Raw genomic sequence first — 27,847 nt, 5'->3', positions numbered from 1 at the left:
CTTTCAATGCCTTATTAAGGTTACATCTCCTCCAAGAGGCCTTCCCTGATTAAACCCTCCCTTCTGTGCCACCTATGCACTTGGATCTGTACCCTCTGCGCAACTGGTATTCGCCTCGCCCTCAACCCCACAGTCCACTGTACATATCTTCGTTTTTCATATATTAATGTCTGTCTCTCCTTCTAGACTGTAAGCTCCTTTGTGGCAGGGAGCATGTCTATGAAATCTGTTGTATTGAACTCTCTCAAGTGCTTAGTACAGTGCTCTGCACACAGTAAGTGCTCGACGGATGAATCAATGGGCTGGATCTTTTCCATTTAGCTTTCTTTGCTCACTATAGATCCAAGTGAAGATGGACACTTACTACATGCTTTAGATCTTTTTAAAAAAGACTTACCCTTGTCGTTACTCTATAAGCCATATAGGCATTCATGCCATCTCCTGCAAGAAAAACCATAATAAATAACATTATCAAATCAGCAGGTTTGAGGAGTGAGTGGCTCCCAAATAAACCTTTGGAATCATTTAGAGAATGAGATTTTTCAAATCTAATAAACACTGAGCAGCAATGTTAGAAGTTCCATTGGAAACATCATGCAGAAAAATCAAGACTTAAAATACTGGCTCACCAACTTTCTCTGGGTCTGAAACACCAATTTCTATGTCAAAGATATCTCCATTAGCTTCCTCTTCAATCTAGAAAAGACAAGTTCATGGTATTAAAAGCAAAAGACTACATGATTTCAAAGTCACAATAAAAGAAAAGATCGTTTGCCTCACATCTGGGCCCAATATTACATATTGAACAATCCATGTAATATCACTTAGAGCCTATAAAGACATGGCTTTTCCAAGCTCCAGTTCTGAGAAGTTTAAAGTTCTCTAAAGCAGAATGACAATCTTATAATAGTGTATAATTCATGTTAGCTTTAGGGGTAACATCAGCAGCCGTTTCCTAAGGTATTTTATAATTTTTTTAAAAAATCCAGTGATTCATTTTTCACAAGTATAAAAAAATGGTTTGGCTGTTAAGGTGACAGATTATTAAACGGGTCAAAGAACTACCAATGCTCTAAAACAATTTGTAAGATAACAGCTACTATCTTTTCTAAGTACTTTGACTCTAAAGAATAAATATTGGCTTCAAAGGGATGTTCTAGAAATCATATTCCTCTGGGTAGACAAGAGGCCTTGCAACATGATCCCAGTACTTCTTTTGGCTGTCTTTACTTGAACTTTTTTCCCCACAGTCACTAGCTAAACACAAATGCCTGATAACCTTGGGCATTTATATCACAAACTGAGGATCACTCACTTTTTTGAATAGTAAAGTTTGGGGATTAGTGGAGGCAGTCAGGGAGAGGGATAGAAGTTGAGGAATATGACAAAAATTTAACCATAAAATAATGACTAAAGTCATCCAAACTCAACATGCATGTTTGCTTCCAATGATATATAATTTTTTTTGATAGTCTGAGTAAGAGGGCTAATTGTCAAATACTTGACCCAGAACTGGCAATTGTACAAGTCATTTAGAACTACTTTCTGCTATAATTCAAATTCTTAAAAAAAAAAGCTGTACCTCTTCCCTGGATCTATCAAAAATCACAGGAGCCGATATACTTTTGGATTCAATCCTCGGTGCAATTAGAGTAGTGGGCGTTACAGGTGTGACAGCGGGAGAAGGTTCAGGAGAGAGGATAGGCTCCCTTTCTGGGCTGTCCAAAGAAACTTCTTCTGTGGCTTCTAGACACAAATTTAACAAATCAGTCAAGATCGCATTAAGGAGAACTATACAACTAAAGTAATCAAGCACTGGAAAGGTTTGAGAACAACTGAACAGCAGCAACAAGAAAACTTTAAATGCATCAATAATGAGAGTGAGAGCACAAGTGGGCAATAAAAAAGAAACAGAAAGAAAAACTACAAGGCCAGTGAAATCAGAGGGGGAGGAAAAAAATTGACTGCTTAAAAAATATAGAATATGTGGAAATGAAAGGCATCAAGAGGACTGAGAGACTGAAGGGGATGGGGTGGGAGGGGGAGAGGATCCTGTCTTCCTAACTCAGAGGAGACTGGTATCACATAACTATATTTTTTCTACAGCAGAGTTCCAGTGATACAAGCCCTTATTCATGACTCCATCGGAGAAATGGGTAATAGTTGAGAATATGGCTTCCTGTGGCCCCATCCCCATGGCGATGCCTTGCAAGAGGACATAGGAAAGTTCAGAGTACAGGAGGCCCCAATTTCAACCTAAACTTCAATTTCACTGTCACCACCCTGACCATAATTCCTGTCATCTCTGTCCTGGGTGCCCTTCTCCACCATTATCATTCCTCTTCCCCTAGCAGACTTGGAGTGACTCAAATAGGTGGGAGTAGACAAGGGAGCTACAAGAAGCTCCAAACTGAGTACAGGTTTGGACATCTGATGTGAAGTTGGGATCCATGGACCTCATATAACTAAGACTGTAATAAAACTGTAATCTCAAGGCTAAATGGTTTCACTTCTACTTTGGTCCACAGTTCTAGTTATTTATATAGTCAGTTTTCCCATAATGCATGTTTTCATTGCACATTTTGGTTAGAATAGTGATGGGGAAATTAGGGAGCTTTATTTTTTATGGTATTTGTTAAGTCCATATTATGTGCCACTATACTAAGCCCTGGGGTAGATTAATTCATTCAATCGTATTCATTGAGTGCTTACTGTGTGCAGAGCACTGTTCTAAGCCTAGATACAACCTAACTGGGTTGGACACAATCCACATGGGGCTCACAGACCTAATCCCAATTCTACAGATGAGGTAACTGAGGTGGACAGAGAAGTTAAATAACTTGCCCAAGGTCACACAGCAGACAAGTGGTGGAGCTGGGATTAGAACCCAGGTGCTTCTGACTCCCAGGCCTTTGCACTATCCACTATACCACACTGCCACAAGCTTTCTACCATAAACATGCTTCAATCTGGATGGAATCCGATATGAGGTCAGAAGAAATGACTGGGCAACCATGGGCATTCTACAGAGTCTTCCTTAATGCAGGGTTTGTCAAGAACATAACCCACATGTAATCAGTAACATTACTGTGGGTCTCAGGTAACTTAGCCACCAGGTGGAAAAACTATCATGAAATCAAGTCAAGTACAACTAAGAAAATTAATAAGAAACCAAAGAGTTAATGTTAAGCTTTGAGGCAAAAGCCAACAAATGGAAGACTTTGCCGCCACACAAAAAATGCTGCTTTGCACATGACTTCAAATAGGCTGAAGTTCAACTACAGAATGTTGATTGTGCACCTTCTAAAATACGCATGTTCAGAAGTTCTGTAGATTGCTAGCTATCTAAGAATGATTCCCAAGCAAGTGGCAGAATGGGCTATTCCGCAGCATGGCCTAATGGGTACAGCTTGAGCCTGGGAGTCAGAGAGACCTGGGTTCTCCTCCCAGCTCTGCCATTTATCTGCTATGTTACCTTAGCAAGTCACTTCACTTCTCTGTGCCTCAGTTACCTCATCTGTAAAATGGGCATTAACAGAACTGTGCCCAACCTGATTTGCCATTGTTCTTGTCTGTCCGTCTCCCCCGATTAGACTGTAAGCCCGTCAAACGGCAGGGACTGTCTCTATCTGTTGCCGACTTGTTCATTCCAAGCGCTTAGTACAGTGCTCTGCACATAGTAAGCGCTCAATAAATACTATTGAATGAATGAATGAAATACTATTGAATGAATTTGCTTTTATCTTCCCCAGAGCTTAGTCCAGTGCCTGGCACAGAATAAGTGATTAACAAATACCACTATCATAAATGCCACAATTATTATTGTTAACTCCAACTTCAGCACTTCACATCAGCTAGGGCACTTGGATAGTCACACCTCCCCATAGCAGTTAGTTACACACATTTCACTCTACTACTTTCTTCTACCCATAGCTTATTTTTTGTCTCACCCCTGCTAAATCTGTAAACTTCCTGAGCACAAGGACCATGTTTATGAATTCTATCGTACTTCCCCAAGTGTTCATTGCAATGCACTGCGCACAGTAAGCACTCAATAAATACTACTGATAGACTGGACTCAGGCAGAACAGGGTGGGCACTTAAGATCCTGCTGTGAGCATTCCAGCAGAGTACCTAGATAGGAAATTTGATTTCCTTGTTCAAGGTCTAGCTGCTGCTTTGGAAAAAGATCACATTCTGGGTGGAGAGTACTCAACCACAGCTCTGAAGTAAGGGCAGCAAGTGGGGCACTGAAGACATACAGGAGAGCGACAAATATGATAGACAAGGGATAGGAAAAGAAGAGGATTAAATGCATTAAAAGTAACAGAAAAGGTGAGGAACGGAGGAAGAAGAAGAAAAGGGACGTAACCAGTGAAACCAGAGAGGAAGATTGAGTGGCTGCACAAATTACGGAATAAGAAGGGTATTGGGTAAATGGTAGTGGTAATGGCATTTGCTGAGTGACCACTGAGCCCCAGGGAAAGTACAAAAGAAGCTTACTCAAGACATGTTCCACATCCACAAGGGCTTTCGATCTAATGGGGGCATCAGACATTAAAATATTTACAGATGGCAGATGGTGTGATCAGAATATACATAGAAACACAAGAGCTGAGGATGGGAATCAATCGTATTTATTGAGTGCTTACTACTGTGCAGAACGCTGCACTAAGCACTTGGGAGAATACAATGCAACAGAGTTGTAGACACATTCCCTGCCCACAACAAGCCACAAGTACTGATTCTCCATTTTACTGATGAGGAAAGTGAGGTACATAGTGAAGTGACTTGACCAAGTCTTTACATTCGGTTGCCTCCTCCTACCTGAAAATTCCTTTAACGTCTGCCTCCCCAGCTAGATTGTAAGCTGCTGGAGGGCAGATTTTGGGTCTACTTACTCGATTACTCTCTCCCAAGCACTCAGTATAGTGCTCTACCCAGAGTAAGCATTCAATACCACTGACTGAGAAGGCCTGTTAGAGGAAGTGGAATTTTTAGGAGGGCTTTGAAAGTAGAAAGGTCTGGCAGATTGGAGGCAGGGGAAGGAGGGAAGGAGTTGCAGACTAGGGGAAACAGAGTGGGCACGGGGTTGGAGGCTTGCAAGATGCGAATGGGGTACAGTTAGGAGATGATCTTGGAGGAGGAAAGAATGTGACCTGGGAGGAGTGGGTGAAGAGAGCCGAGAGGTAAAAGGGCAAAAGCTTTGAAGCCGGTAGTTAGGAGTTTTTATGAGTCCCTATCTCTGAGTTTTGACTTTCAGAGTTACAGCAAATCCTAATGCTCTAACTGAACAAATGACTGAGGGCCTTAAATGAGGAATATTCCACTGTGCCCTAGGATCTTTCATCACCTCTCAAATTATGATCTGTTCAGGCAAGCACTCAGGGGTGGGCAGTTAAAAAAATAAAACAAAACAAACAAAATCCTAACTAAAACAGCGGAAATACTGAAGTTCTTGATTTCAGCAACTAAAATGGATCCACAGAACTTCTGGCAAAAGAGAACCAAAGCAAGTCTTCATAGACTCTGCACTTAATCTTTCTTCTGTTTATTATTTAACTGGAACATGTGATTTCAGAAACTCATTAATGCTAAGAGCCTGCTGCAGAGTGTAAGGCTTCATCCTGGGGAGACAGTATACCAAAAAGAATGAAAAAGCCTCAATGCTCGTAATTAATCCTAAATTTATAGATGGATGGGTAAGATTTAGTTTTACCAATACATTTCTATGACTCAGACTTGGGGATACTTCATTTATAAAACACTATTTATTTTCAAAACACCAAAGACAAATATTTTGAAAGGAAATACAAGTTATAAATTAAAGTTGATAAAAAGAAAATACAACCATCAAATCTCCCCAAACCCCACTCCCCTCCCACCTTCCCCAGGAATCAAAATTGACAACAGGAACATTTGAAATCAACTTTAGGGGACTGTGTACAGTATATATAGGATAAATATAGAGATCTAAATTGGAACAGAGGGTCACTCGGACGCTTAAAATGGGGTTCTACAATCTCATATAGACTCTTGTCCCAATTTTGCTCAGGTTAGTTTGTTTTTGAGATTGGATTATCTGAGCAAGTCTAGATTGGTTTGGATAAAAAAATTTAATCGTATAGAACAACAGAACATTTTTATAAGGAGAATGAAGAGACCAAGTTTGTATGTAGGTCTTTCAAAAATATATTCAGAGACCTAATGGTTATAGGGACCGAGAAAAACATTGCAAAGTTTGTTATAAAAAAATTATTAGGCAAAGCTGTAAGTAATAACACTATAAATTCTAAACATTTACGCACATGTGGCAAATGGGAAAAGTATCCCAAGATTCATTTTTGCTGGCTATATGATTCATGGCAATTTGGAAATAAATATCACCACACTAATGCAGAAAGACTGGAAATCGTAAATTTCCTTAAAAGGTCACAACCACAAAATAAGAAAAATGAAATTGATGATGATAGCAAGACCTGAAGAGCAAAAGCTAGCTTAGAAACTAGAAATTATGCCTTCCTTTACAAAATAGGTTATTCAGCATCTCTACCTCAACCATGTTCTCAAGCTACACCTAAATCTGTGAGAACGCCTTCCAATTCAACAGACCTCCTGCATCATTCTGGATATTAAAATTTAAGCAGTCAAAATTACCAGCAAAAAGGTCTTCCCTGTCATCATCAAGTATGATTTCTGCAGGTTTGGGGCCATTGGAGTTGGTAGTGACATCTTCAGCAAGAAGACTAGCTGGTTCTGGAGATGATGGGCTTGACTATTAAAAAGAACAGATAACAAGGAAAATTGGCACTTTAGGCTAGTGTAATTGTGTTGTGCAATATCACATTAGATGACTATTATGTTCTTTTGAAAAGCAAGGAACAAAGGAAGGAAACAGACTCAGCTATTTTTATTTCCTACTCTAGACAGGATAACCATTAACAAAGGAAGTGTAACATTACTTTCTTATATTCTTTAGTCAGACTATTGTAACCATTTCCACTTCATAATATTACATTCCCATATTCAATCTTCATAAATAGGATTAAAGGAATCACTCCAAATAAATGTATTTGATGTTTTATGTTGTATACACATTCAAGAATTTAAAACAAACTAGATCCCGAGGACCTTCTTACACATGAGGACTTTGAAATTTGTTTCCAGAAAAAAAAGAACATTCCACATCTGGTTTAAATCTATTCCAACTATGCACACTTCCAAAAAAATTTACAACTGCTTTGTAATGGAAATGACCTGCTTGGTTTAAAGACAAAAAAAAAATTTATACTTTTACTGTGCCTCACAAATAAATGCACTCATTTCTGCAGGAATGCGTATTTTCACAAGAATGTGATGGAAGAAATAGGGAATATTCTTCTGACACTGCATGCTTGCCTGGATACAGAAGAAATCATTGTGCACATGTGCACGTGGACCCAGAGTGAAAAACATAATCTGAGTTTTCCTTAATGCAATAACGCATACCTTGCATTACAGGAAAAATGGGTGCCCTTCCAAACAGTTAAAATATTAACACACATAACAATAATGTAATGGCATATCTAATATCACATATACTCCAGTAATGGGCTATGAGAACTTAGCCTGGCTTTGATTTTAGAGCTGCTGTCTGCTCAGGATGGGAAAGACTGAGGTAGTAGAGATGGCTCTGGTAACTCCACCATCAAAGGCAGAATGATAGCTTAAAGCCTGGTGCTAGGCTATGATGGGTACCAGCAGTGTTTTCACTGTAATAATTTCTACTTAACATAATTTCATCACTTTAAACTGATAGAACAGAATTACTTCGGTGATATTCTCACAAAAAACTTTTCTCTTTGCTCAATACCCTCTAATTTTATTTTATGTTTACTAAGTGCTTACTATATGCAAAGCGCTGGAGTAGATAGAATTAATCTGATTAGACACAGTCCTTGTCCCACATGGGGCTCACAATCAATTCCCTGGATCCCACCTGGATCATCTCTCAAAACTACATCCTCTCGCCTTCCTTCCCTCTCACTTCCGTTTTCAATCTTTCGCTCTTGGCTGGTGATTCCACCTTTAAACATGACTAAAAAAAGTCTTCTCTGGATCCCACTGCACCCTCTAGCTACTGCCCCATATTTCTGCTCCCATTTCTGCTGGGATTCCTTGCAAAGGTTATATAGAACTCCTGCCTTTACTTCTCCACCAACTCTTCTTGATCCACTATTATCTGGTTTCCAACCCCTTTAACCACACTGAGATTGCCCTTTCCAAGTTCATCAATTACTTCCTCCTGATCAAATCCAATGGATTTTACTCTGTCCTAATTCTCTTTGATCCCTTGGTTGTTTTCAGCACCACTGACCACTCCCTACTCCTCTGACCCCTGGCTCATTTTTTTTATGGTATTTTTTAAGCACTTACTATGTGCCAGGCACTGTACTAAGTGCTGGGAATACAAGCTAATCAGGGTGGACCCAATCCATGTCCGACTTGGGGCTCACAGGATTAATCCCATTTTACAGATGAGGTAACTGAGGCACCGAGAAGGTCACAGCAGACAAGTGGCAGAGTCGGTATTAGAATCCAAGTCCTTCTGACTCCCAAGCCTGAATGCTGCTTCTCATTACCCTCCTTCCGTTCTGAAACTACTTCCCTTCCAAATTATCCAGCTTTGAAGTCCTCCTGACATCCCATCTCCAGCGGGTGGCATTCCAACTAATTTTCTTCTTCCCAGGCGGTATCCTTCCAACTACCTCAGCACTTATGCACATATCAATTTATATACTCTATTAAAGCACTTTCTTCATCTATTTTCATATTCTCTTGTTAAAATGAACATATTTCTTTTTCCTAACTTAAAACTTGGGTGTGTCTTACTCCTATTTGATTGTAAAGTCCTTGACAGCAGGGATCATGTCTCATCATGACTGCATTCTCATAAGCAATTAGTACAGTGCTCTACACACAAGAAGGTGTTCAATACACACTACTAGTTAATATATTCAAGTCTGGTAATACAGTAGTCCTTTGCATAAAACAGTCACCAGTCTCAAGTTGAACAATGGACTTAAACCCCCAAATTTACAAATACCAAAGAGGACCATCTTGTGAATAGTTCTGTAAAATGATATGAAAAACAAAACCGAACAAAATAATTAGAAAGAATTGTGGCAATGTCACCGAGTACTTTGCATTCTTCAGTTCCATTAGAGGATTATTATATACTGCATTCTGCTTCTGCCTCTGATTTAGGAAAAACAACTTGATGTTTGTGGGTGATATATAAGCTCATCAGTAAACACATGGTGTTTGAATTGTGTGTTTTCTAGGAGATTGCCACAGTACAGTAAAAACAAACCAAAAAAAATGGCATCGAAACTTGGGCATCAACTCCATGAACATAAAAAAAGGAGCAACAGGGAGTTGGGGTGTGGGGGGAGGACTCTGAATGTACCTCCCCATTTTCCTGAGAAACAGTAATTCTCATATGCCAGTTTTGCTAATACCATCTTTACTCAAATAAGTGATCTTGCCACAATTGCCCCACCTTGTTTTTTGAGGAAATAAGTTTTGGGTTTTTTTAATACCACATAATTGTAGGCAGTGATATGAGTGAATTGGGGGGAGGGGGAGGAAAAGAGTAAGAAGTTGACAAGTTATCAGAAATGGATTGGCTCATGCCATGGGATGGAGCGCTGCTTCATTAAAATGGGCATGTTCCAGGGAAGAAAGAGAAGGGGGAAGTCAATTCACTCAGGGAAGCACTTGGGAAAGTGCAATACAAAAGTAAGAGATGCAGTCTCAAGTGCTTTCTTAGCTCCTCTTCCTTCTCCCCTCCTTTCTTCTTTTTCTCTTCCCCTTATTTCTGGACAGAATTCTTATAACGTCTGTGAAATGGCCCTCACCCCACTTCCATTTTACAAAAATTATGTGAGGCAATGTAATTAAGGTAATTGGTTCTCTTAATTCATCTGTTGCACTTAGAGGGGAGAAAATGACAGTTGCCATCACATACTACACTGAGGAAGACAGCAAATATAGTAAAGCATCAGAAAGTGCAGCTTGCATGACTAGAGATCTTGCCAATGGTAACAGTATAATAAGGAGAACTAGACTGTGAATTCCCCATAACAACAGATTACAACCCCATGGATAGTCCTTGGCTCCTGTTTGAGGGTAAGAGTACCACCTCCTTCTTTTGATCCACTTCCTTCTGCTCTGAGCATGTCACTGAGCAGGTGGACGGTAAGGAGCTTACCTATTTTTGCTGACCATTTGCTAAGCAATATCAATTTGTTGATCTGGCACAATCCACCAACTTTCCCCACCCCCTCGATTACCCCTTCTACCATTCAGGTCACTGGTCCAGAGTCCAAACAAATCATGAAATAACCTCTGACACAAGAATTTTGGCAACCATACCAAACACTATGTTGCTTACTATTGAGGTGATCAGTCAAGAGGCTGTGCTTGAAATTTTTCCTGGAGACCCACTGCCATAATTGGCAACTAGGTCTTTGGCCCCATTGCTCGTTCTTTCTAGCTCATGACCAATCCCACCCTACCCTTTCACCCTTCCTACCTTCCATCTTTTAATTTCCATACCCTGCCAATCCCTGAGAGGTCCCTAGAAGCCTCAGGGATAGGTTCACAGAATTAAACAGGCAGTCTGACATGGGCCTGACAGTTCTGAAGCCTTAGTAATTAAGCAGGCAGAAGCCCCTGAGTTGATATCTTGGTGTTCACATGCTTTTGGAGGTTACTACCTTGGCTCGGCAGAGCTGGTCTCCAGAAGGGATTCCTCTGGAGTGTTCAGATCAGTAGAAGCAGTGTGAAAGAGCACAGGCTTGGGAGTCAGAGGTCATGGGTTCTAATCCCAGCTCTGACACTTATTAGCTGTATGAATTTGGGCAAGTCACTTAACTTCTCTATGCCTCAGTTGCCTCATCTGTAAAATGCCCCACGTGGGACAACCTGATTACCTTGTATCTACCCCAGTGCTTAGAACAGTGCTTGACACATAGTAAGCACTTAAATACCATTATTATTATTATTATTAGGAGTGGCAGAAATCCTGGGGGGAGGGAGGAGGGAGAAGAGAAGATGGGAGTTGGCTATTCCTGACTCTTCCCAAGTGGAAGAAGCAAAGGAATAGTGGCAATCAAGCAGAGAGTAAAATTTGTGGGTTTTTTGGGTTAGTTTTTGTTTTTTCAAGTTGAGGGAAAGGTAGTTGTTTCTTGGCCTGTTGTCACTGATTCACCTGACATAAAGGTGAAATTGGGCTCTTGCAAGTTCAGGTGAGGTCTAGCTTCCTCAGTCATGGATTAGGGTAAGGGGAGGGGTCACTTCAATATCTGAGGGGAAGAAGGGAGTGGTACTGGGACCAAGAGGCTCCAGAACAGTAGGAAAATAGGAAAACTCCTTCCACTCCTAGCACATTTAAGTAGTTCAATAGTTATGGGATGGTTTAAAAAGAAAAAAAAAGACTGTAACTAGGTCTTGGTCCTCACCATCTAGTTAGAAGCCCAGGGTATGACTGCCCAAGGATATTCCTTCGAGTGAGTCATATCTGTGGGTAACGGTAATGACAAAATTATACTTCCTCCCGTAGGGTATAGAGGGTAAGGTAAAAGCCACCTGGATTCAGAAAAGAATGAAATGAAGAAAAATGGCAAATTGAGATCCTGTTCCAGGAGAAGAAGGAAGTTAACTGAGATGAGCTGATTGGAGACGAGAAAACTACAGTTGGGCTCTTCCCCATGCAGGCTTCCTAGCCAGTTTAGAGGCTAGAAAAGATCTATCCAAGGGCTGACCAGGAAAATATTCCATTATTCAAGACCCACTCCACCTCTGGAGAAAGCAACCTACCCCTAAGTAAAGACTGAGGTACCACTCGAAAGGACTATTGTGTGGAAGCTTACACAGACTTCCAATGCAATATTCATTTACAAGATAAGGAGATATCTGTAAGGGTGTCAACTGGAAATTTTGCCAACAGTAAAACAGGCTTTGAAAAGTTTGTTTTATTTCAACATGTTGCAAGAAAATAGGAGACTCACACTTCACAATGATTTACTTACCAACAGCTGATACCTGACTTAGAGAGGAATAAAAAAAAGTCTTATTTTCTGACATATGATAAGTTAACCAGGAAGCAATGTAAAAAGCAAGAGAACTTCACAATTTGAAAAGAAAGAAAGAACAACTCCAGTGGAAGAAACAATGATGGAGTTTCCTGTCAAGAATAATGGACGTTACTTGGTTCTCTGCCAAAAAACAGAAGAGAGAGGAAGGGGATTTTTTTAGGATTCTAAAGACTCCCCAGATCCATAAAGTATGAACTATTTTATCCCAGAATTACAATAAACCCTTCCAAAAATTTGTTACTTTTCCTCAAACACTAAAGTCATCAGAAACTGCTACACCACACTGATTCCCACCCTGACTACTGCATCAGGCTTCCCACTCCCCTGTCCCTCCCCTCTCTAGTCCACACTTCACTTTGCCATATCATTCTAGTTCAGTCCATATCTCCCCAGTTGTCAAGAACCTCTGGTGGTTGCCCATTCTCTTCCCCAAACAGAAAATCCTTACTATTGTCTTTAAGGCAATCCGCTCTTGCCCACCGACCTCACCTCACTGATTTCCTACAACCCAAAGCACACACTCCACTCCTCTAATGCCAAAACTCCTCACTGTACCTCGATCTTATCTATCTCATCACCAACTTCTTGCCCACATCATCCACTGAGACTGGAACTTCCTCTCTTCAGAGCTGAGAGTCCACCACATTTCTCATCTTCAAAACTCTCTTAAAAATCACATCTCCTCCAAGAGGACTCCCTTAAGCCCTCATTTCCCTATCTGCCCTCCCCTCTGCATCACCTGTGCACTTGGCTGTGTACCCCTTAAGCATTGGCTTCACAGACTCCGTCCTCTCCTGGTTCTCCTCTTATCTCTCTGGCTGTTCATTCTTGGTCTCCTTCGCAGGCTCCTCCTCCCCCTCCCATCCTCTAACTGTTGGGGTTCTTCAAGGGTCAGTTCTTAGCCCTCTTCTGTTCTCCATCTATACTCACTCCCTTGGTGAACTCATTCGCTCTCACGGCTTCAACTATCATCGCTATGCAGATGACACACAGATCTACATCTCTGCCCCGTCCTCTCCCCCTCCCTTCAGGCTCGTATCTCTTCCTGCCTCCAAGACGTCTCTACCTGGATGTCTGCCTGCCACCTAAAATTCAACATGTCCAAAACTGAGCTCCTCATCTTCCCTCCCAAGCCCTGTCCTCTTCCTGATTTCCCTATCACTGTGGATGGTACGACCATCCTTCCCGTCTCTCAAGCCCACAACCTCGGTGTCATCTTTGACTCGGCTCTCTCATTCACCCCACACATCCAATCTGTCACCGAAACCTGCCGGTCTCAACTTTATAATATCGCCAAGATCCACCCTTTCCTCTCCACCCAAACGGCTATCTTACTGTTACAGGCTCTCGTAATATCCTGGCTGGATTACTGTATCAGCCTTTTCTCTGATCTCCCTTTATCCTGTCTCTCCCCACTCCAGTCTATTCTTCATTCCGCTGCCCGGCTCATCTTCCTGCAGAAACGCTCTGGGCATGTCACTCCCCTTCTTAAAAACCTCCAGTGGTTGCCTATCAACCTCCGCACGAAACAAAAACTTCTCACTCTAGGCTTCAAGGCTCTCCATCACCTTGCCCCCTCCTACCTCTCCTCCCTTCTCTCTTTCTACTCCCCAACCCGCACGCTCCGCTCCTCTGCCGCCCACCTCCTCACCGTCCCCCGTTCTCGCCTATCCTGCCGTCGACCCCTGGGCCACGTCCTTCCACGGTCCTGGAATGCCCTCCCCTCCTCACCTCCGCCAAACTAATTCTCTTCCCCTCTTCAAAACCGTAGAGCTCACTTCCTCCAAGAGGCCTTCCCAGACTGAGTTCCCCCTTTTCCCTCTGCTGCCTCTCTACGCGCCCCTTCACCTCCCCTCCGTTAAGCCCTCTTTTCCCCCTTTTCCCTCTGCTCCTCCCCCTCCCCTCAGCACTGTGCTCGACCGCTCAATTGTATATATTTTTATTACCCTACTTATTTTGTTAATGAGATGTACATCACCTTGACTCTATTTACTGCTATTGTTTTAGTGAGATGTTCATCCCCTTGATTCTATTTATTCCTATTGTTTTGTCTGTCTGTCTCCCCTGATTAGACTGTAAGTCCATCAATGGGCAGGGACTGTATCTGCTGCCGATTTGTACATTCCAAGCGCTTAGTAAAGTGCTCTGCACATAGTAAGTGCTCAATAAATACTATTGAATGAATTTTGATACCCACCCCAGCCCCATAGCACTTATGTACATATCTTTAGTCTCTACTATTTCCCCTACCTGTAATGTAATGTCTTCCTATGTAGACTGTAAGCACTTTGTGAGAAGGGGTTGTGCCTACCAACTCCATTGCAGGGTACTTTCCCAAGTGCTTACTACAGTGCTCTGCACACCGTAAGTGCTCAGTACCATTGGCTGAAATTGTCTGATGAGGAATATAAAATATGAGGCCTATACTGTGTAAGGATGGCATTCATAGGACCCTCTCTCCAAGAAAAGGTAAATATACTTGTAGAATCTGACTAAAACCACCTAGTCAACCTGTCTGCGTCATTTACACTCTGGTTGTGAAGAATTATCCATCACACTTGATTCTTCACCTCTTGGATGTCAACAAAACCCAGTTCAACTCGTACCATACTATTGGAAAGAGATACAAGGGAACCAAAAGATGACAATCTGCAAGAAAAATAACACTTTCCAAGATAATACACTTTCTACAATGACTAATAATTAAAGCATTGAGAATTACAGAATAGGGAAGAATGAAATCGACCTACCTATAATAAAATGAAAATGGGATGAAGATTAATGGAAAGGACATTTGCTTCTATCAGCTTAGATTTTTAGGGGCCCTCCAGAAAATTATTATAACTAGACTCTCGATACATAACCACTATTGCTACTTTGCAAAAATTTACACTTGGAACCTGGTAAATCTTAAAAAAGACTTCCCTTCATTCCCTAGAATTTTAGTTCAAATAATTTAGCAAATGGGTATAGAGCTCTTGCTCTTCTAAAATGCAAAGCAATCATACCCTAGAGGCAACAGCTAATTTCGAAGTGTAAAGGATCAAACCATGGTTGAACTACTCAGGTAGTTTAAACATTGTCCTTTGGGTTAGTATTAGACCTATCGCGTCTAATTTCTCCATTACCTAAGGATCATTTCCTTGTAAGCTCACTGTAGGCAGGGAACATGCCTGCTCTTTTATTGCACTCTCCCAAGTGCTTCGACTCTAAGATCACTGTGGGCAGGGAAAGGGTGGTAGAGTCTACCAACTCTGTTATATAGTATTCTCTCATGTTCTTGGTACAGTACTTTACACATAGTAAGCGCTCATTAAATACCATTAATCGACTCAGAGTTTTCGATGTGCACTTCAAAAATCTGAAGTATATAGAAAACCAATCTCCATAAAACTTTGAAAATTCTGACACACTGCTAGAGACCTGTGTGGGGTATCCTATTTAGTACTTATACCCAAACAGCAGACTATCTATCTGCACCCAACCCATTCCTGCAAATAGCGCCTACTTACCCTACCCAAGTGGCAAATCTGCTGCAGGAACATGTAGGACAGATATGAGTGTTGCAACAGGTCTCTACAGCAGGGTAGCTGTCTAGGTAGCCACACTCCAGTTCCTTATCCAGATATATAGCTGGCCCCCTTGCTAACCTTGGGTCAAAGTCCTACAGCCAGGGGCCAACACAAGAAAGGGAAGGAGAAATGTGGGGCGGGGGGGAGAGGAAAGGAGACCAATAGTGGGCAGAGAACGTGTCTACCAACTCTGTTGTACCCTCTGAAGTGCTTAATACAGTGCTCTGCAAACAGTAAGTGCTCAATAAATACCACTGATCAAACAGAAGGCCTCAGGGAGGGCAGTGGCACTTTCCCAGTCATGACTTACCCTAGGCACTGTATCCCTGGTGGTGACCAGGTTCTATGGCAGAACTTACCTGCACCTGGCCCTTATCCGCAACCTAATGCTAATTATCTGAACAGATCCGCAGCAGGGAAAGCAGCATGGCCTGGTGGAAAGAGCACTTGCCTCGGAGTTGGAGAACCTGAGTTCTAATTCCAGTTCTGTCACTTGTCTGCTGTGTGACCTTGTGCAAGTCATTTAACTTCTCTGAGCCTATCTCATATGTTTTGTTTTGTTGTCTGTCTCCCCTCTTCTAGACTATGAGCCCGTTGTTAGGTTGGGATTTTTCTAGTTGTTGCCAAACTGTACTTTCCAAGAACATAGTACAGTGCTCTGCACACAGTAAGTGCTCAATAAATATGACAACGAATGAATCTGTAAAATGAGGATTAAGACTGAGAACCCCACATGTGATATGGACTGTGTCCAACTTGATTAACTTGTCATTATGGGCAGGGAATGTCTGCTAATTGTTGCACTGTACTCTCTCAAGTGCTTAGTACAGTGCTCTGTACATAGTAAGTGTTCATTAAATATAATTGATCTGTCCCAGCACTTACTACAGAGTAAGAAGATTACTCTGAGAATAATCGGAGAAGCAGCGTGGCTCAGTGGAAAGAGCATGGGCTTTGGAGTCAGGGCTCCTGAGTTCGAATCCCAGCTCTGCCACTTGTCGGCTGTGTGACTGTGGGCAAGTCACTTAACTTCTCTGGGCCTCAGTTCCCTCATCTGTAAAATGGGGATTAAGACTGTGAGCCCCACGTGGGACAACCTGATTCCCCTGTGTCTACCCCAGCGCTTAGAACAGTGCTCGGCACATAGTAAGCGCTTAACAAATACCAACATTATTATTACTACAGTGCCTGGCACATAGTGCTTAAATACCTTTTTTTTTAAAATCTGCAAGTTTACTTTTGATCCTTGCTGGTCAGGTAATTGCGGGTGTGCAAGTCTACAGGTTTTCAGAGTACGAAATGTCTAACCTTTTGGACAGTGTGAATAGAGACATCATGATGATGTACAGTCAGTTCTTCTGTAATAGAGGGGTTGTGTTCCTGAAGAACCTTACTTAACAGAAAACCTGTGCTAGATTACTTATGCCTTAATCAATGTCGTATGCAAAACCAGTTCTTCCGACACCGACGCCGCACTGCAGTGCATCAACCCTGGGGCACAACTTCTCTGTGTCCCAGTTCCCTCATCTGCAAAAAGGGAATTCAATACCTGTTCTCCCTCCTACTTAGGACTGTGAGCCCCATATGGGACTGGATGATCTTTTACCTACCCAGTGATTAGTATAGGGCTTGGCACATAGTAAGTAGTTAAATATCACAATTATTATTAATACTAAGACATGTGTTGTTGGAAGATCCTTCCTTAATTCCCAAAGAGCTTTCTATCCAAAATGCTCAATGAAATCATGTTATAGAATTGACTACATTGTTCTCAATTACAAAATGATGCATTAATCAAAAAGCACTTAAAGTTACTACAGACTTAATTTTACCAAAGGATGCTCTTGCCATTTAAAAGGCAGACAAATTTACAGCACGGCATTTAGGTTAAAAAAAATAGATCTTCTCTATTACAAGTCTCCTTTACATCAGTTTACCTAGGATTCTGTTCTAAGAAGTCAGGGCAAAACAAAAATTGAACTAAACTTTTACCCAGAAGTGATTCTGGACACTTGTACACCACCCAAAATTATGAGTACTCACTACTAAAGGGCTGGTAGTTCGGTATTCTAAGGTGGAACAGTTCAGTCGTGAAGGAAGGATGTCATTGGCATTTTGTCAAATTATATTAAAGAAAAAAGAGGGACAGTGACCTTGCCTCTGGAATTCTGAGCTGTCTTCCCACTTTCCCAGCAGCCAGAAGTAATAAGACTGTGGTGCAGTTCTGCTGAACCTAATTAGAGCTACACCCCCATACAAAACTGTGGAAACCGGAACCACCGGTCACTGCAGACTTTTACAAATAATTGTATTTACTGAGCATTTACTGTGTGCAAAGCACTGTACTAAGTGCTTGGGAGAGTGCAATACTGCAGAGTTGGTAGACACCATCCCTAGCAAATAATCTATGTGATGAAGACTTGTTTCACAAATAATGATCATTTGGGCATATCAAAATTAAATAGTAAAAAGAAAAATCATGGAAACCAAACACTATTTTTCAACTTGGCTTAAGTTGGTGGGAGGGAGGGGGAGAAACATTAGATGCTTCAAAGAAATTAGACATAAGAGGATAAGTGTCATGTTTGTGATGTGTTAATGTTCTTTCTGTTGTGTGTCCAGTTTAGGTGTTATTTTTATGAGCAAAGGCTTAATTGCAAACTGGCCTGAAAAAACACAGATTTTAGAATTGAGTGACATTTAATATTCCACATAAATGAAAATTTATGGTCGTTTCCATTTAAAAATGGATCTTATTTTGAAAAGGGCTATCAGCCTATACCCTCTATTGACTATCACATATTTGCATTTAAAAGAGGACACCTTAACCCAAGTCACTAAAGTAGGTTACGAAGTAGAATGCAAGATTAACTCGGAAATAGGGAAAAGCACTCTTTAAAATAACTACTTTTCTCAACCATGAAGTGGTAGCATTATGTAAATGTGGATCATCTAATACATTTGATAATCAGCTCCTTTAGGTAGTGGACTGAATACCCACTGGATAAACGGTGTCATATAACTAGTCAAGGGCTAAGGAAATGGGTTAAAAGGGGTGAGGAGCAGTTTCAGATGGGACAACTCAGTTTTGTTACCTTAGTAATGCTGTCACTAAGGCTCATCTACTTGGATTGTGGTACCTATGGTTAATCAGCAAATCAGGAAGGATTAAAATACTGAAAACTGAAAAACAAGAAACTGAGAAAAAGAGAGCAAACATTTCCCACTGTTTTTTAACAAAAATCTGGTTTTTACTTCGTCTTTAGTCCAACTTCTAGAATTGCTAATAGAAGGTAATAGTTTAATGGCAACCAATATTTAAAAAAAGGAGCTGGCTACTTGGCACTTGATTTTATCAACAATCTTTACTTAGCTAAGCAGGTTTAATGGGCACAATCTTAAAAGTAAAACACCACTCAAAAAGTTGAAGATGTCTAGAGGTGAACAGGGCTTCTAGGGAATGTCCCAGTAAAAGCATTCAAGAATAAGGTTTGGAAAGGGAGGGGGGAAAGCACTTAGTACAGTGCTCTGCACACAGTAAGTGCTCAATAAATACGATTGAATGAATGAAAGGGAGAAAAAAGTAAAACAGCACCTAATACGGGGCTTTATGCTCACATATGATGAACCAGGGAAAATATTATATTGCATATGTGCAATCAGACAAGTGACTCCAAATAAGCACGTTTTCATACTTGGGTCACTTAAGGCACAAAGCAAGAAGGTTATATTTGTGAAGGGATGGAACCTTGGTAATAGCTATTTGGAGGGAAATCTATTTCTGATACAGTCAGTGTGGCTAAAATCTGCACCCCGTCTATTTAGGGAAAGCTAAGGTTCTTACGTAGGCTAGATTTTCAGGCCAACCCAGCATGTAACCAAGTCGCATGAATTTGAGGGTTCAGTCCAATCGATGGCATTTGAGTGTTTACAGAGCACTATGCTAAGCACTTGGGAAAGTACAATATAAGAGTAAGTAGACACATTCCCTACCCACAGGGGCTTACAATCTAGCGGGGGAGTTTGCACCCAATGCCAAAAATATGAGAGGATTTGCTTGAGGTACTGCTCTGCACTCACCAAATATTGATAATGGCAGCTGTCTTGTAAAGGACTCCAGTCTCTTTAAATGGTATTTATTGAGCGCTGTGAGCAGAGCACTGTACTAAAAGCTTGGGAGAGTACAATACTACAAAGTAGGTAAATGGATCCCTGGCCACAAGGAGCTTGCAGGTTCCTTCTCCTGGGAGAGCAGGTAAGTCATTTACATTTCTTCTTTAGAGATGAAACTAAATCAAAAAAGAAATGTAAATGTGTATTTACATACATGGTCATTCCCTCCCCTGGAATTTAGTTAGCAGGCTTGAGCCTTGCTGAAGCACCCCTGAGTTCAGTTCTTTAACCCACCTCGCAGCCAGACCACACAAGATTCTGGTGATCCTTGTACCAAAATCTGTCCCCGTGGAGACCTGGCAATAGAGTAACCTCCCAACTATGTGGCTATGGATCATTTGTGCCTTTCCTCCAAGGAGGGGATTGGGAGGCGGAAGAAAGAGAAATGACACACAGGATAACAGTGGCATGTGGCTAATCTTTGCCAGGAGAGGTGTTTTTTTGAGATTCTGGCCTTTCCTGCTTACTTGAACCAGAAAGCGAATCAGAAGTTTATTGTGTTGGTATTCCTGTCCCCTCCCTGTATAGCATTTCATCCCCTGCACTGCTCCCACCCTTAGCTGGAATGGTCTGTCCCACCTCCTGGATCCCCACAGAAAGGGTTTTTCTTTTTTTTTTCTGAGCTCTACCCATTGTTAGCCCTCAGGCAATGTATTACCACACTGCTTTCTGGTTAACATATTCGACCAATTAATGGAAGCTAAGCTGTCTCGGAATTATGATTTCAGACACTTGTCAAGTGCTTGTTTTGTGCAGAGCACTTTACTAAGCTCTGGGCAAGAAACAAGCATGGCGAATCCAACCTGGTCCCAAGCCCATGGGAGGGGGTTCACACAGTCTAAATTGGGGTGGGGGGAAGGGGAAGAACAGACACACTGGCAAGGAAATCAACAGACATTTTCATTTAAAAAAATCAACACTACAAAACAATAAGACAGCCAGCAGTACAATACTGCTGGAAGGGAATAGTCCTCAGGCTTCTCACCTCTCCAGTCAGGGCTGTCCTCGGCCGAAAGTCCCAACCGTCCCAATGTTCTAACTGTTGTACAGGGGCTTCTGCCAGCCCCACTTCAGCGGGGTGGGTCTTCTCCCCGGCGATGGCGGGCAGGGAATATGAGGGGAGGCGCTGCGGTCTCAGGCACCGCTCCATGGACCCCGAGGCCCCGATGCTGGGGCGCTCTGGGCCACGTGGCTGCAGCCAACTTCTGCTTGCCATGCTCTAGTGGGACAGATCTTCTCCCCAGTGATGGTGGGGTGGGGAGGGAAGGGGTAGGCGCTGCAGTCACAGGCGCCACCCCACGGACCCCGGAGCCCCTATGGCAGGGAGCTCTGGGCTGCGTGGCTGCAGTCAGCTTCTGTAGACAGGAGTATAAAGCTTGCCAATAAATTAGGCGGGTTCTTTGCCCTATCTTTCAAGATTCTAAGCCATCTAAGGGCCTCTTTATCCTCACTTTTTACTGCCACTAGCATGGACCCCATTCTGAGCAACTTCTAGGTGATACGAAAAATGTCAAAGTAGAAGACTGATTCTTTCCACATGGAGCTTACAGTTTAATGGAGATAATCAAATAACCTTTAAAAAAAAAAAAAAACGCTCCTGAGCCTCCTTTCAAATTTTGAATAAAGAATTATATTGAGCACAGTCAAATCTCATTCAGCATCAACAGTGATCAGATTTGGCATAAATAAGAGGCACAGAATTCAACACCCCATTTTAGTCTTTGGTTTCAACTTTCTTGCAAAACTTGTTCTTTATGAGAACTTAATCTAGATTTTATAGTCTGTCTCCTCCCCATACACTCTGCCAGAGGCACTCCTGAACAGTGAAATGGCTTTAAGAATGGGCAGAGGTTAAAAAAAAAAAAAAAGGGAAAATATTAATAAGCAAGTTGAATAATTCACTCATGGATGAGAAAATTTTTCTAATGTATAGCTGACAATTTCTCATAGATTGGCAATACAATACCCAGTTTAAAGTTCTGCGCCCACAGGGTGTTAAAAAACACTCAAGTCATAACTGGCTTCAATTTGCATAGATTAACAGGACTCAGATATGTGATCAGTATTTTTAAACAAGACATTTAATATAAATTCAAGGCAATGCCAATGCCACAAGAGATTATATAGTAAATCAAATATGAAATGTTAGAAAACAAAGATGATAAAGGAAACTGACACTGCTGGCAAAAATCTTTACGAAACATGTAATCCGAATGGATGTCAATAACATTTCGTATTTAAAGTCTGAAAAACACATTGTGACACAATCTCATTAAAGCTTTTGACAATGAGAAAAGGCAAAACCAACTTCAAAAACAATGAAAAAACAGACTGGCTGAAGAAAGAGTTGGTACAGACTATCTTTTAAAATTGTAACTGGTTCACTGATACTTTATTAGCACTACTACAAATTATCAAACGGCTGCTTCGAAGATGAAATACTTTGGTAATATATTTGGAAAAGTGGTGTGTCTTCAAAATATTAAGAGGGGAAATAGAAATTGTGAATGACAACTTCAATGCTTAGTACAATTTCAAATAAATGCCAATCATAAAACTATTCTTCTCATCAAGAAAAGACATTTATTTTCTACAGTCAAGCCTCTTCCTAAACCCCCCTTCCTCATATTCTTGGAACCTGCATTTTAAAGACTATAGTGGCTTGAATTTACAAGTGACAGCCTCATTAGCAATCTGAATATGAGACTAAATCAGAAGTGAGTTAGTGATGTTCAAATTTTGGCTGTACTACCTCTAAGAGAACTGCATGTAAAACTCTTCACTCTTCTGTGATATCCCAGTGACAAAAATCAAAATCCAGCAATATCAAATTTTTCTAATCCCTCTAGCCCTAAAATCAGTGATTAGTTAAAAGCTGGACTTTTATCTTCTATCCTGACCAAATTTCCAATAGACTGTTTTTTCTAGCTGTCGACCCATGGGTAATATTTTAGGGTGCGCAACAGCACAGCATCTCACACTTTGTGACTAAGCACACTATACTTTTTCTTTTTACATTGCATCCCACTGCTGTGCACAATTCACCCAGCCTGTTGATACAAGCCACACCTTCCCTTTTTTCCCTCTGATTCTTTCAAACCTTAGCCTCCTGCCTTCCTAGCCATCTTAACTCCATGGTGAAATCCCTCAACCACCACGCACCTCCCTAAGGTGCTTCATTTTCCCCCCAACCACCTGTTCAGGCCAGCTTAGAGTATAAGTGTTTCCCAGTGGGAGCTCAATAAATGCCTTCAATACTACATAAACAAACCTGCCCAGTGTGGCTTTTTTTTAAACCTCACCCCCCTCCACCAGGGCCGGAGGGTGGGGAGGGTTTATGCGGTTGCCAGGCAGGGCAAGGTGGGATGCAATTTAAAGATATACATCCACAATGTGGTTCATCGGGAAGCAAAAGATACCATGCGGTGGTGGAAACTTGTTTTAAATTAAACAATTATTTCTCACTTGCACTCTGCTCCTTCTAAACTAACTTAATCGTACCTTGCTATCAACTCTCCCATGTTCACCCAATTGCTCACATTTTCCCCCTGCATGGAACTCTCTCTCCAACCTTCAGCATCCTTCTAAAAAGCCATCTCTTCCAAGAGGCATTTCCTGCTTAATCTCCATCTTCCCTGTCAGGCCACCCCTTAGCAATCATGTCCATTTCTGGTCATTATTTGTTTACTTTTGTTTTTTTATCATTCTATGCTCTGATTCATTTACCTTGTTGTATTTCGGAAAATTTAAGTTGCTCGTCTCCCCAATTAGATTGCATCCTCCTCCAAGGAATGGACTGTGTCTTTGACTTCTGCTGAATGTTGCTGAGTACAGTGCTCTGCACACAGTAGATGCTCAATAAATGTTTTTGATGATACACTTCTATGGACAATTGAATCAACGAATACATGGTTTTATCACCAGAACAAAAACAACTTGAGATACTTAGTGCACCAAACTGCCATCAAGACAGACATTTATGAACACAAAGTACTGAGCATAAGTCATACCACACTGGATATGACATGCTCTAGATTGCAAGCTCCTTGTGGAGAGGGAATGTAACTACCAACTCTGTTGTATCAAACACTTAGTCCAGTGCTCTGCACACAGTAGCGCTCAATAAATACCACTGATTGACTGGGTAGGACAAAATGGTTCATCCAGACCAGTACTCTCTCTCTCCAGGACTAGTACCAAGAACCATAGAAACAGTGTGAGGGATGTCTCCCTTGCTAACACAGCTGCAATATTAGTGAGTTACACTTCAAAATCCCTCCCTTCTCCCTTTAATAACCAGAGGTGACTTTTTTGAGCTTGGGGGTGGAGTTATGAGGTGTAGTTGAAGGCTGTAGCTTCTAAGGACAGAAGCCTTCCGGCCAGGTAGAAAAAACCCTGGGGCTGCTGTGTGAGGAGTTTCCAACTCACCTAACAGAGTCTCTGCCTCACTCCCTGGCCACCTGCCAAGTTGCTCAGCAGGGTGGAAGCAGGCTCTAAGTGGGCAGTGGGGAGGGGGAAAAGATGGAGAGAAAGGGAACAAAAGAAAAGGACGGGTCAAGGGAGAGAGGACTTATCCTTGCTGGGCCATCTTTGCTGTTTTCTGCTGCTGCTGCTGCCGCCACCATCACCACCCCTCAAGCAGCAGCAGCAACAGATATGGATGGCGCTTGGCCTACGGTAGATCAGCTGAGCAAGTGCCTCTGAACTTGGGCGGCAGCAGCAGATAACAGCAACCCGGAAACGGGAGCGGGGCAGCAGCTGTGCAGACCAACCTCCTGGGGTATGCACAGCCACTGAAGTGGCTTTCGAGCCTCAGCATCTGGCTCGTCCCCATCAGGCTATGTAGGCTCCTGGCTCTCCCCCACCAGATTCCAGAGGGAGATGTGAGAAGTGATGGGAGGTGGGGGGGAGTGGATGTGGATAAGGAAGGTGAATTTAGGGGAGAGAATACTCACCTCCCTCTGCTGCCCCAGCCATTTCACTGTCTTCTGCCACCTCTGCAACAAGCAAGGTAGCAGGAACCAAAGCAGTGGCAGCAGAGGATGGTGGGCCTAGCTCTGCGAGCCAGACCCGGCATCATCCCTGATCTACCTGTGGATGGCTGGACCAAGCCCAGGACAAGATGGACCCCGGTTCACCCTCAGTGGACTACTGGAGAATCACAGTTTGCTGGTGGGGGCGACATATGGAACCAGCTATCTAGGCTCCACTTCCAGTTCCATGAGAGGGGGCAGGTTAGGTAACTACGGCTGCCCACCATATCCAAAAAGCTGTGGGACTAACCCCCACCTAATAACCCATCGGGGACCATTTTTTTTCCTGGAAACTGTAAAAAAAAAAAAAAAAGAAAAGAAAAAACACACAAATAGGCACGAATGATTGTTATATATTCTTTTACTAAACTATTTTCAGAATTTGGGGCACGGAATTAAGTACGTAGTAAGAAACATAGGGCGGAAAATTCTCACGTGGGAAATTTCAGCCCAAGATAAACATTCCTTTGGCAAGTTTGAAAAGATCGCTCCTATTTTTTTCCCCATAAGAGAGGGATCTCTACAAACAACAAAAGCAAATCAAATCAAACGGTAACTGTGTGAGCTGACCCCCCGCAATGTGAAGTTCAGGAAGGGTGTTTCCTTTAACAAAAACAGGAACACACTGCTTGACAGACAGCTGACGATGCAAAGAACCGAGAAGGGGGCGGGGTCTGTCTATTTTTAATGAATATACTAAGAGAAAAACAGGGCAGGTTTTTTTTTGGGGGGGGTCCTTTTGAAAGGAGCTGGGGGGAGGGGGGAGAAGAGAGGAATTCATCCTTCGAACTTCATATCCCTAATAATACACATTCCGTGGGCCGAGGGCTCCCCGTGGGGGAGGAAAACAAGGCATGGAAAAATCCGTTTCTCCTCGGGGAAACCTGAGATCCTGGCAGGACCTTCTTCCCCATCGCCCCAAAGCAAGGTGTCCGCCAGCCCTTCGATCGTTTCCACCCCCGCCGGGGAGGCGCCAGGTATTAGGAGGACCCCGGGGAAGAGCCGGACACGGGCGAAGGGGCACGATGCCATCTGTCAGGCCGGAAGCGGGGTAGAAACTGAGGCGCGGGGGAAAGGGAGACGGGGGTAAAAGAGGCGGACGGATGCCGGGGGGTCGGGGTGTCATCTGTCCCGTCAGGACCCCTAAAGAAGGCACCGAGGCGGTAGCCCCGAGAACTGCTTCCCTGCTCTCGAACGGGCAGGAGACGGGACAGATGGGGCTGGGGCAAGGAGCCGCGGCCCGCGGGCTCCGCTCACACTACGGGGGGGGAGGGGGAGCGGACGCAGTGACAGCCGGGGGGCCCGGGCAGCAGCGGCAGAGCCGGCCTCACCTCCAGGGTGGAGACGGTACTGGTGAACAAGTCCTCCCCGTCCTCCAGCTCCTCCAAATCCGCCTGCTTTCCATCCCCCAACGGCGGAGGCTCGCGCTCCGCCGCCGCCATCTTCGCCAACCTAGTGCGCGGAGCCGCGCGACCTCGCGGCCCGATCACGTGAATTCAGCCCTGTTGAGGCCCCTGGCCTCGTGACCGCCCTGCTCCTCCTCCCGCCTCCGTCCTCGTCCTTCCTCGGGCCGGCGGTGCGCGTGCCGGAGGGAGGGAAGGGAAGGGAAGGCCAGGCCTTGCCGGGTGGGCAGCCTTTGCTTATTAATTAATTAATTAATTCATTCATATCTTTCGAGCAGTTACTGGGTGCAGAGCACTGGACCAAGCGCTTGGTGAGAAGCAGCGTGGCTCAGTGGAAAGAGCATGGGCTTTGGAGTCAGGGCTCATGAGTTCGAATCCCAGCTCTGCCACTTGTCGGCTGTGTGACTGTGGGCAAGTCACTTCACTTCTCTGTGCCTCAGTTCCCTCATCTGTAAAATGGGGATTAAGACTGTGAGCCCCACGTGGGACAACCTAATTCCCCTGTGTCTACCCCAGCGCTTAGAACAGTGCTCGGCACATAGTAAGCGCTTAACAAATACCAACATTATTATTATTATTACAGTTCGGCAACAGATACGATCCCTACCCAACGACGGGCTCACAGTCTAGAAGGGCAAACAAGTAGACGGGCATCATTTGCATCAAAGGAGATAAATCGAATTATAGAAATATACACATCATTAATAAAGTAAATAGAATAATAAATATGTACAAAGATACACAAGTGCTGTGGGGCGAGGAGGGGGGGGGGTAGGGCAGAGGGAGGGAGAAGGGTTGATGGGGAAGGAAGGAGGAGCAGAGGAAAAGGGGGGCTCGGTCTGGGAAGGCCTCATGGAGGAGGTGAGCCAGAGTCCACATCGTCCAGAAGGCCTCCTCCCTTTCAGGAAGGTCACAAAGTCTCTTCGGACGGCCATTTTGCCCTTGAATTCATTCATTCCGTCATATTTATCGAGCGCTTACCGTGTGCAGAGCACTGTACTAAGCACTTCTTTACGTTTTCCACGCATTAGAATCATAATAATGATAATAACAATAGTATTTTTTAACCACTTACTACATGTCAAGCACTGTTCTAAGCACTGGGGTGGATTCAAGGTAATCGGGTTGGACACAGGCCCTGACCCACATGGGGCTCACAGTCTTACTCCCCATTTTGCAGATGAGGTAACTGAGGCACAGAGAAGTGAAGTGACTTGCCCAAGGTCACACAGCAGTCACATGGCAGAGCTATGATTAGAACCCGTGACCTTCTGACTCCCAAGTCTGTGCTCTATCCACCATGCACCAGATGACTCTGTGCTTTACCATGACATCATAATGATAATAATGATAATTCATTCAATAGTATTTATTGAGCACTTACTATGTGCAGAGCATTATACTAAGCGCTTGGAATGTACAAATTGGCAACAGATAATAATTATGGTATTTGTAAAGCACTTACTATGCGCCAGGAAGTTCCTGATTTCAGCCCTATGCTGTTTGACTAAGCCATGCTATCTCCC

General features: G+C 42.9%; 1 protein-coding gene across 5 annotated transcripts in view; it reads right to left on the bottom strand.

The window, feature by feature from the left end:
* SNX2 (sorting nexin 2) overlaps nucleotides 1-26,395 on the bottom strand; it is a 57,370-nt gene extending 30,975 nt beyond the window's left edge. For 2 of the 5 annotated variants that reach the window (XM_029054719.2, XM_029054720.2), the window contains exons 1-7: nucleotides 26,250-26,337; nucleotides 23,612-23,767; nucleotides 20,871-21,118; nucleotides 6,658-6,775; nucleotides 1,583-1,746; nucleotides 630-696; nucleotides 398-441 (exon numbers count right to left, since the gene is read on the bottom strand). In XM_029054719.2, coding sequence (XP_028910552.1) covers nucleotides 398-441; nucleotides 630-696; nucleotides 1,583-1,746; nucleotides 6,658-6,775; nucleotides 20,871-21,101 — 624 coding nt within the window. In that variant the 5' untranslated portion in view covers nucleotides 21,102-21,118; nucleotides 23,612-23,767; nucleotides 26,250-26,337. Of the gene's footprint in view, nucleotides 1-397; nucleotides 442-629; nucleotides 697-1,582; nucleotides 1,747-6,657; nucleotides 6,776-18,807; nucleotides 18,850-20,870; nucleotides 21,119-23,611; nucleotides 23,768-26,249 lie in introns of those variants that run through there. The other 3 variants (XM_029054721.2, XM_029054722.2, XM_029054723.2) reach the window with 3 other exon arrangements.
* Nucleotides 26,396-27,847: the final 1,452 nt, after the last annotated feature.

The sequence above is a fragment of the Ornithorhynchus anatinus genome, chromosome X5, assembly GCF_004115215.2.
Source record: "Ornithorhynchus anatinus isolate Pmale09 chromosome X5, mOrnAna1.pri.v4, whole genome shotgun sequence".
NCBI lineage: Eukaryota > Metazoa > Chordata > Mammalia > Monotremata > Ornithorhynchidae > Ornithorhynchus > Ornithorhynchus anatinus.
Note: the sequence above shows the minus strand (reverse complement) of the source record. Positions and strands in the feature narration are given on the sequence as shown.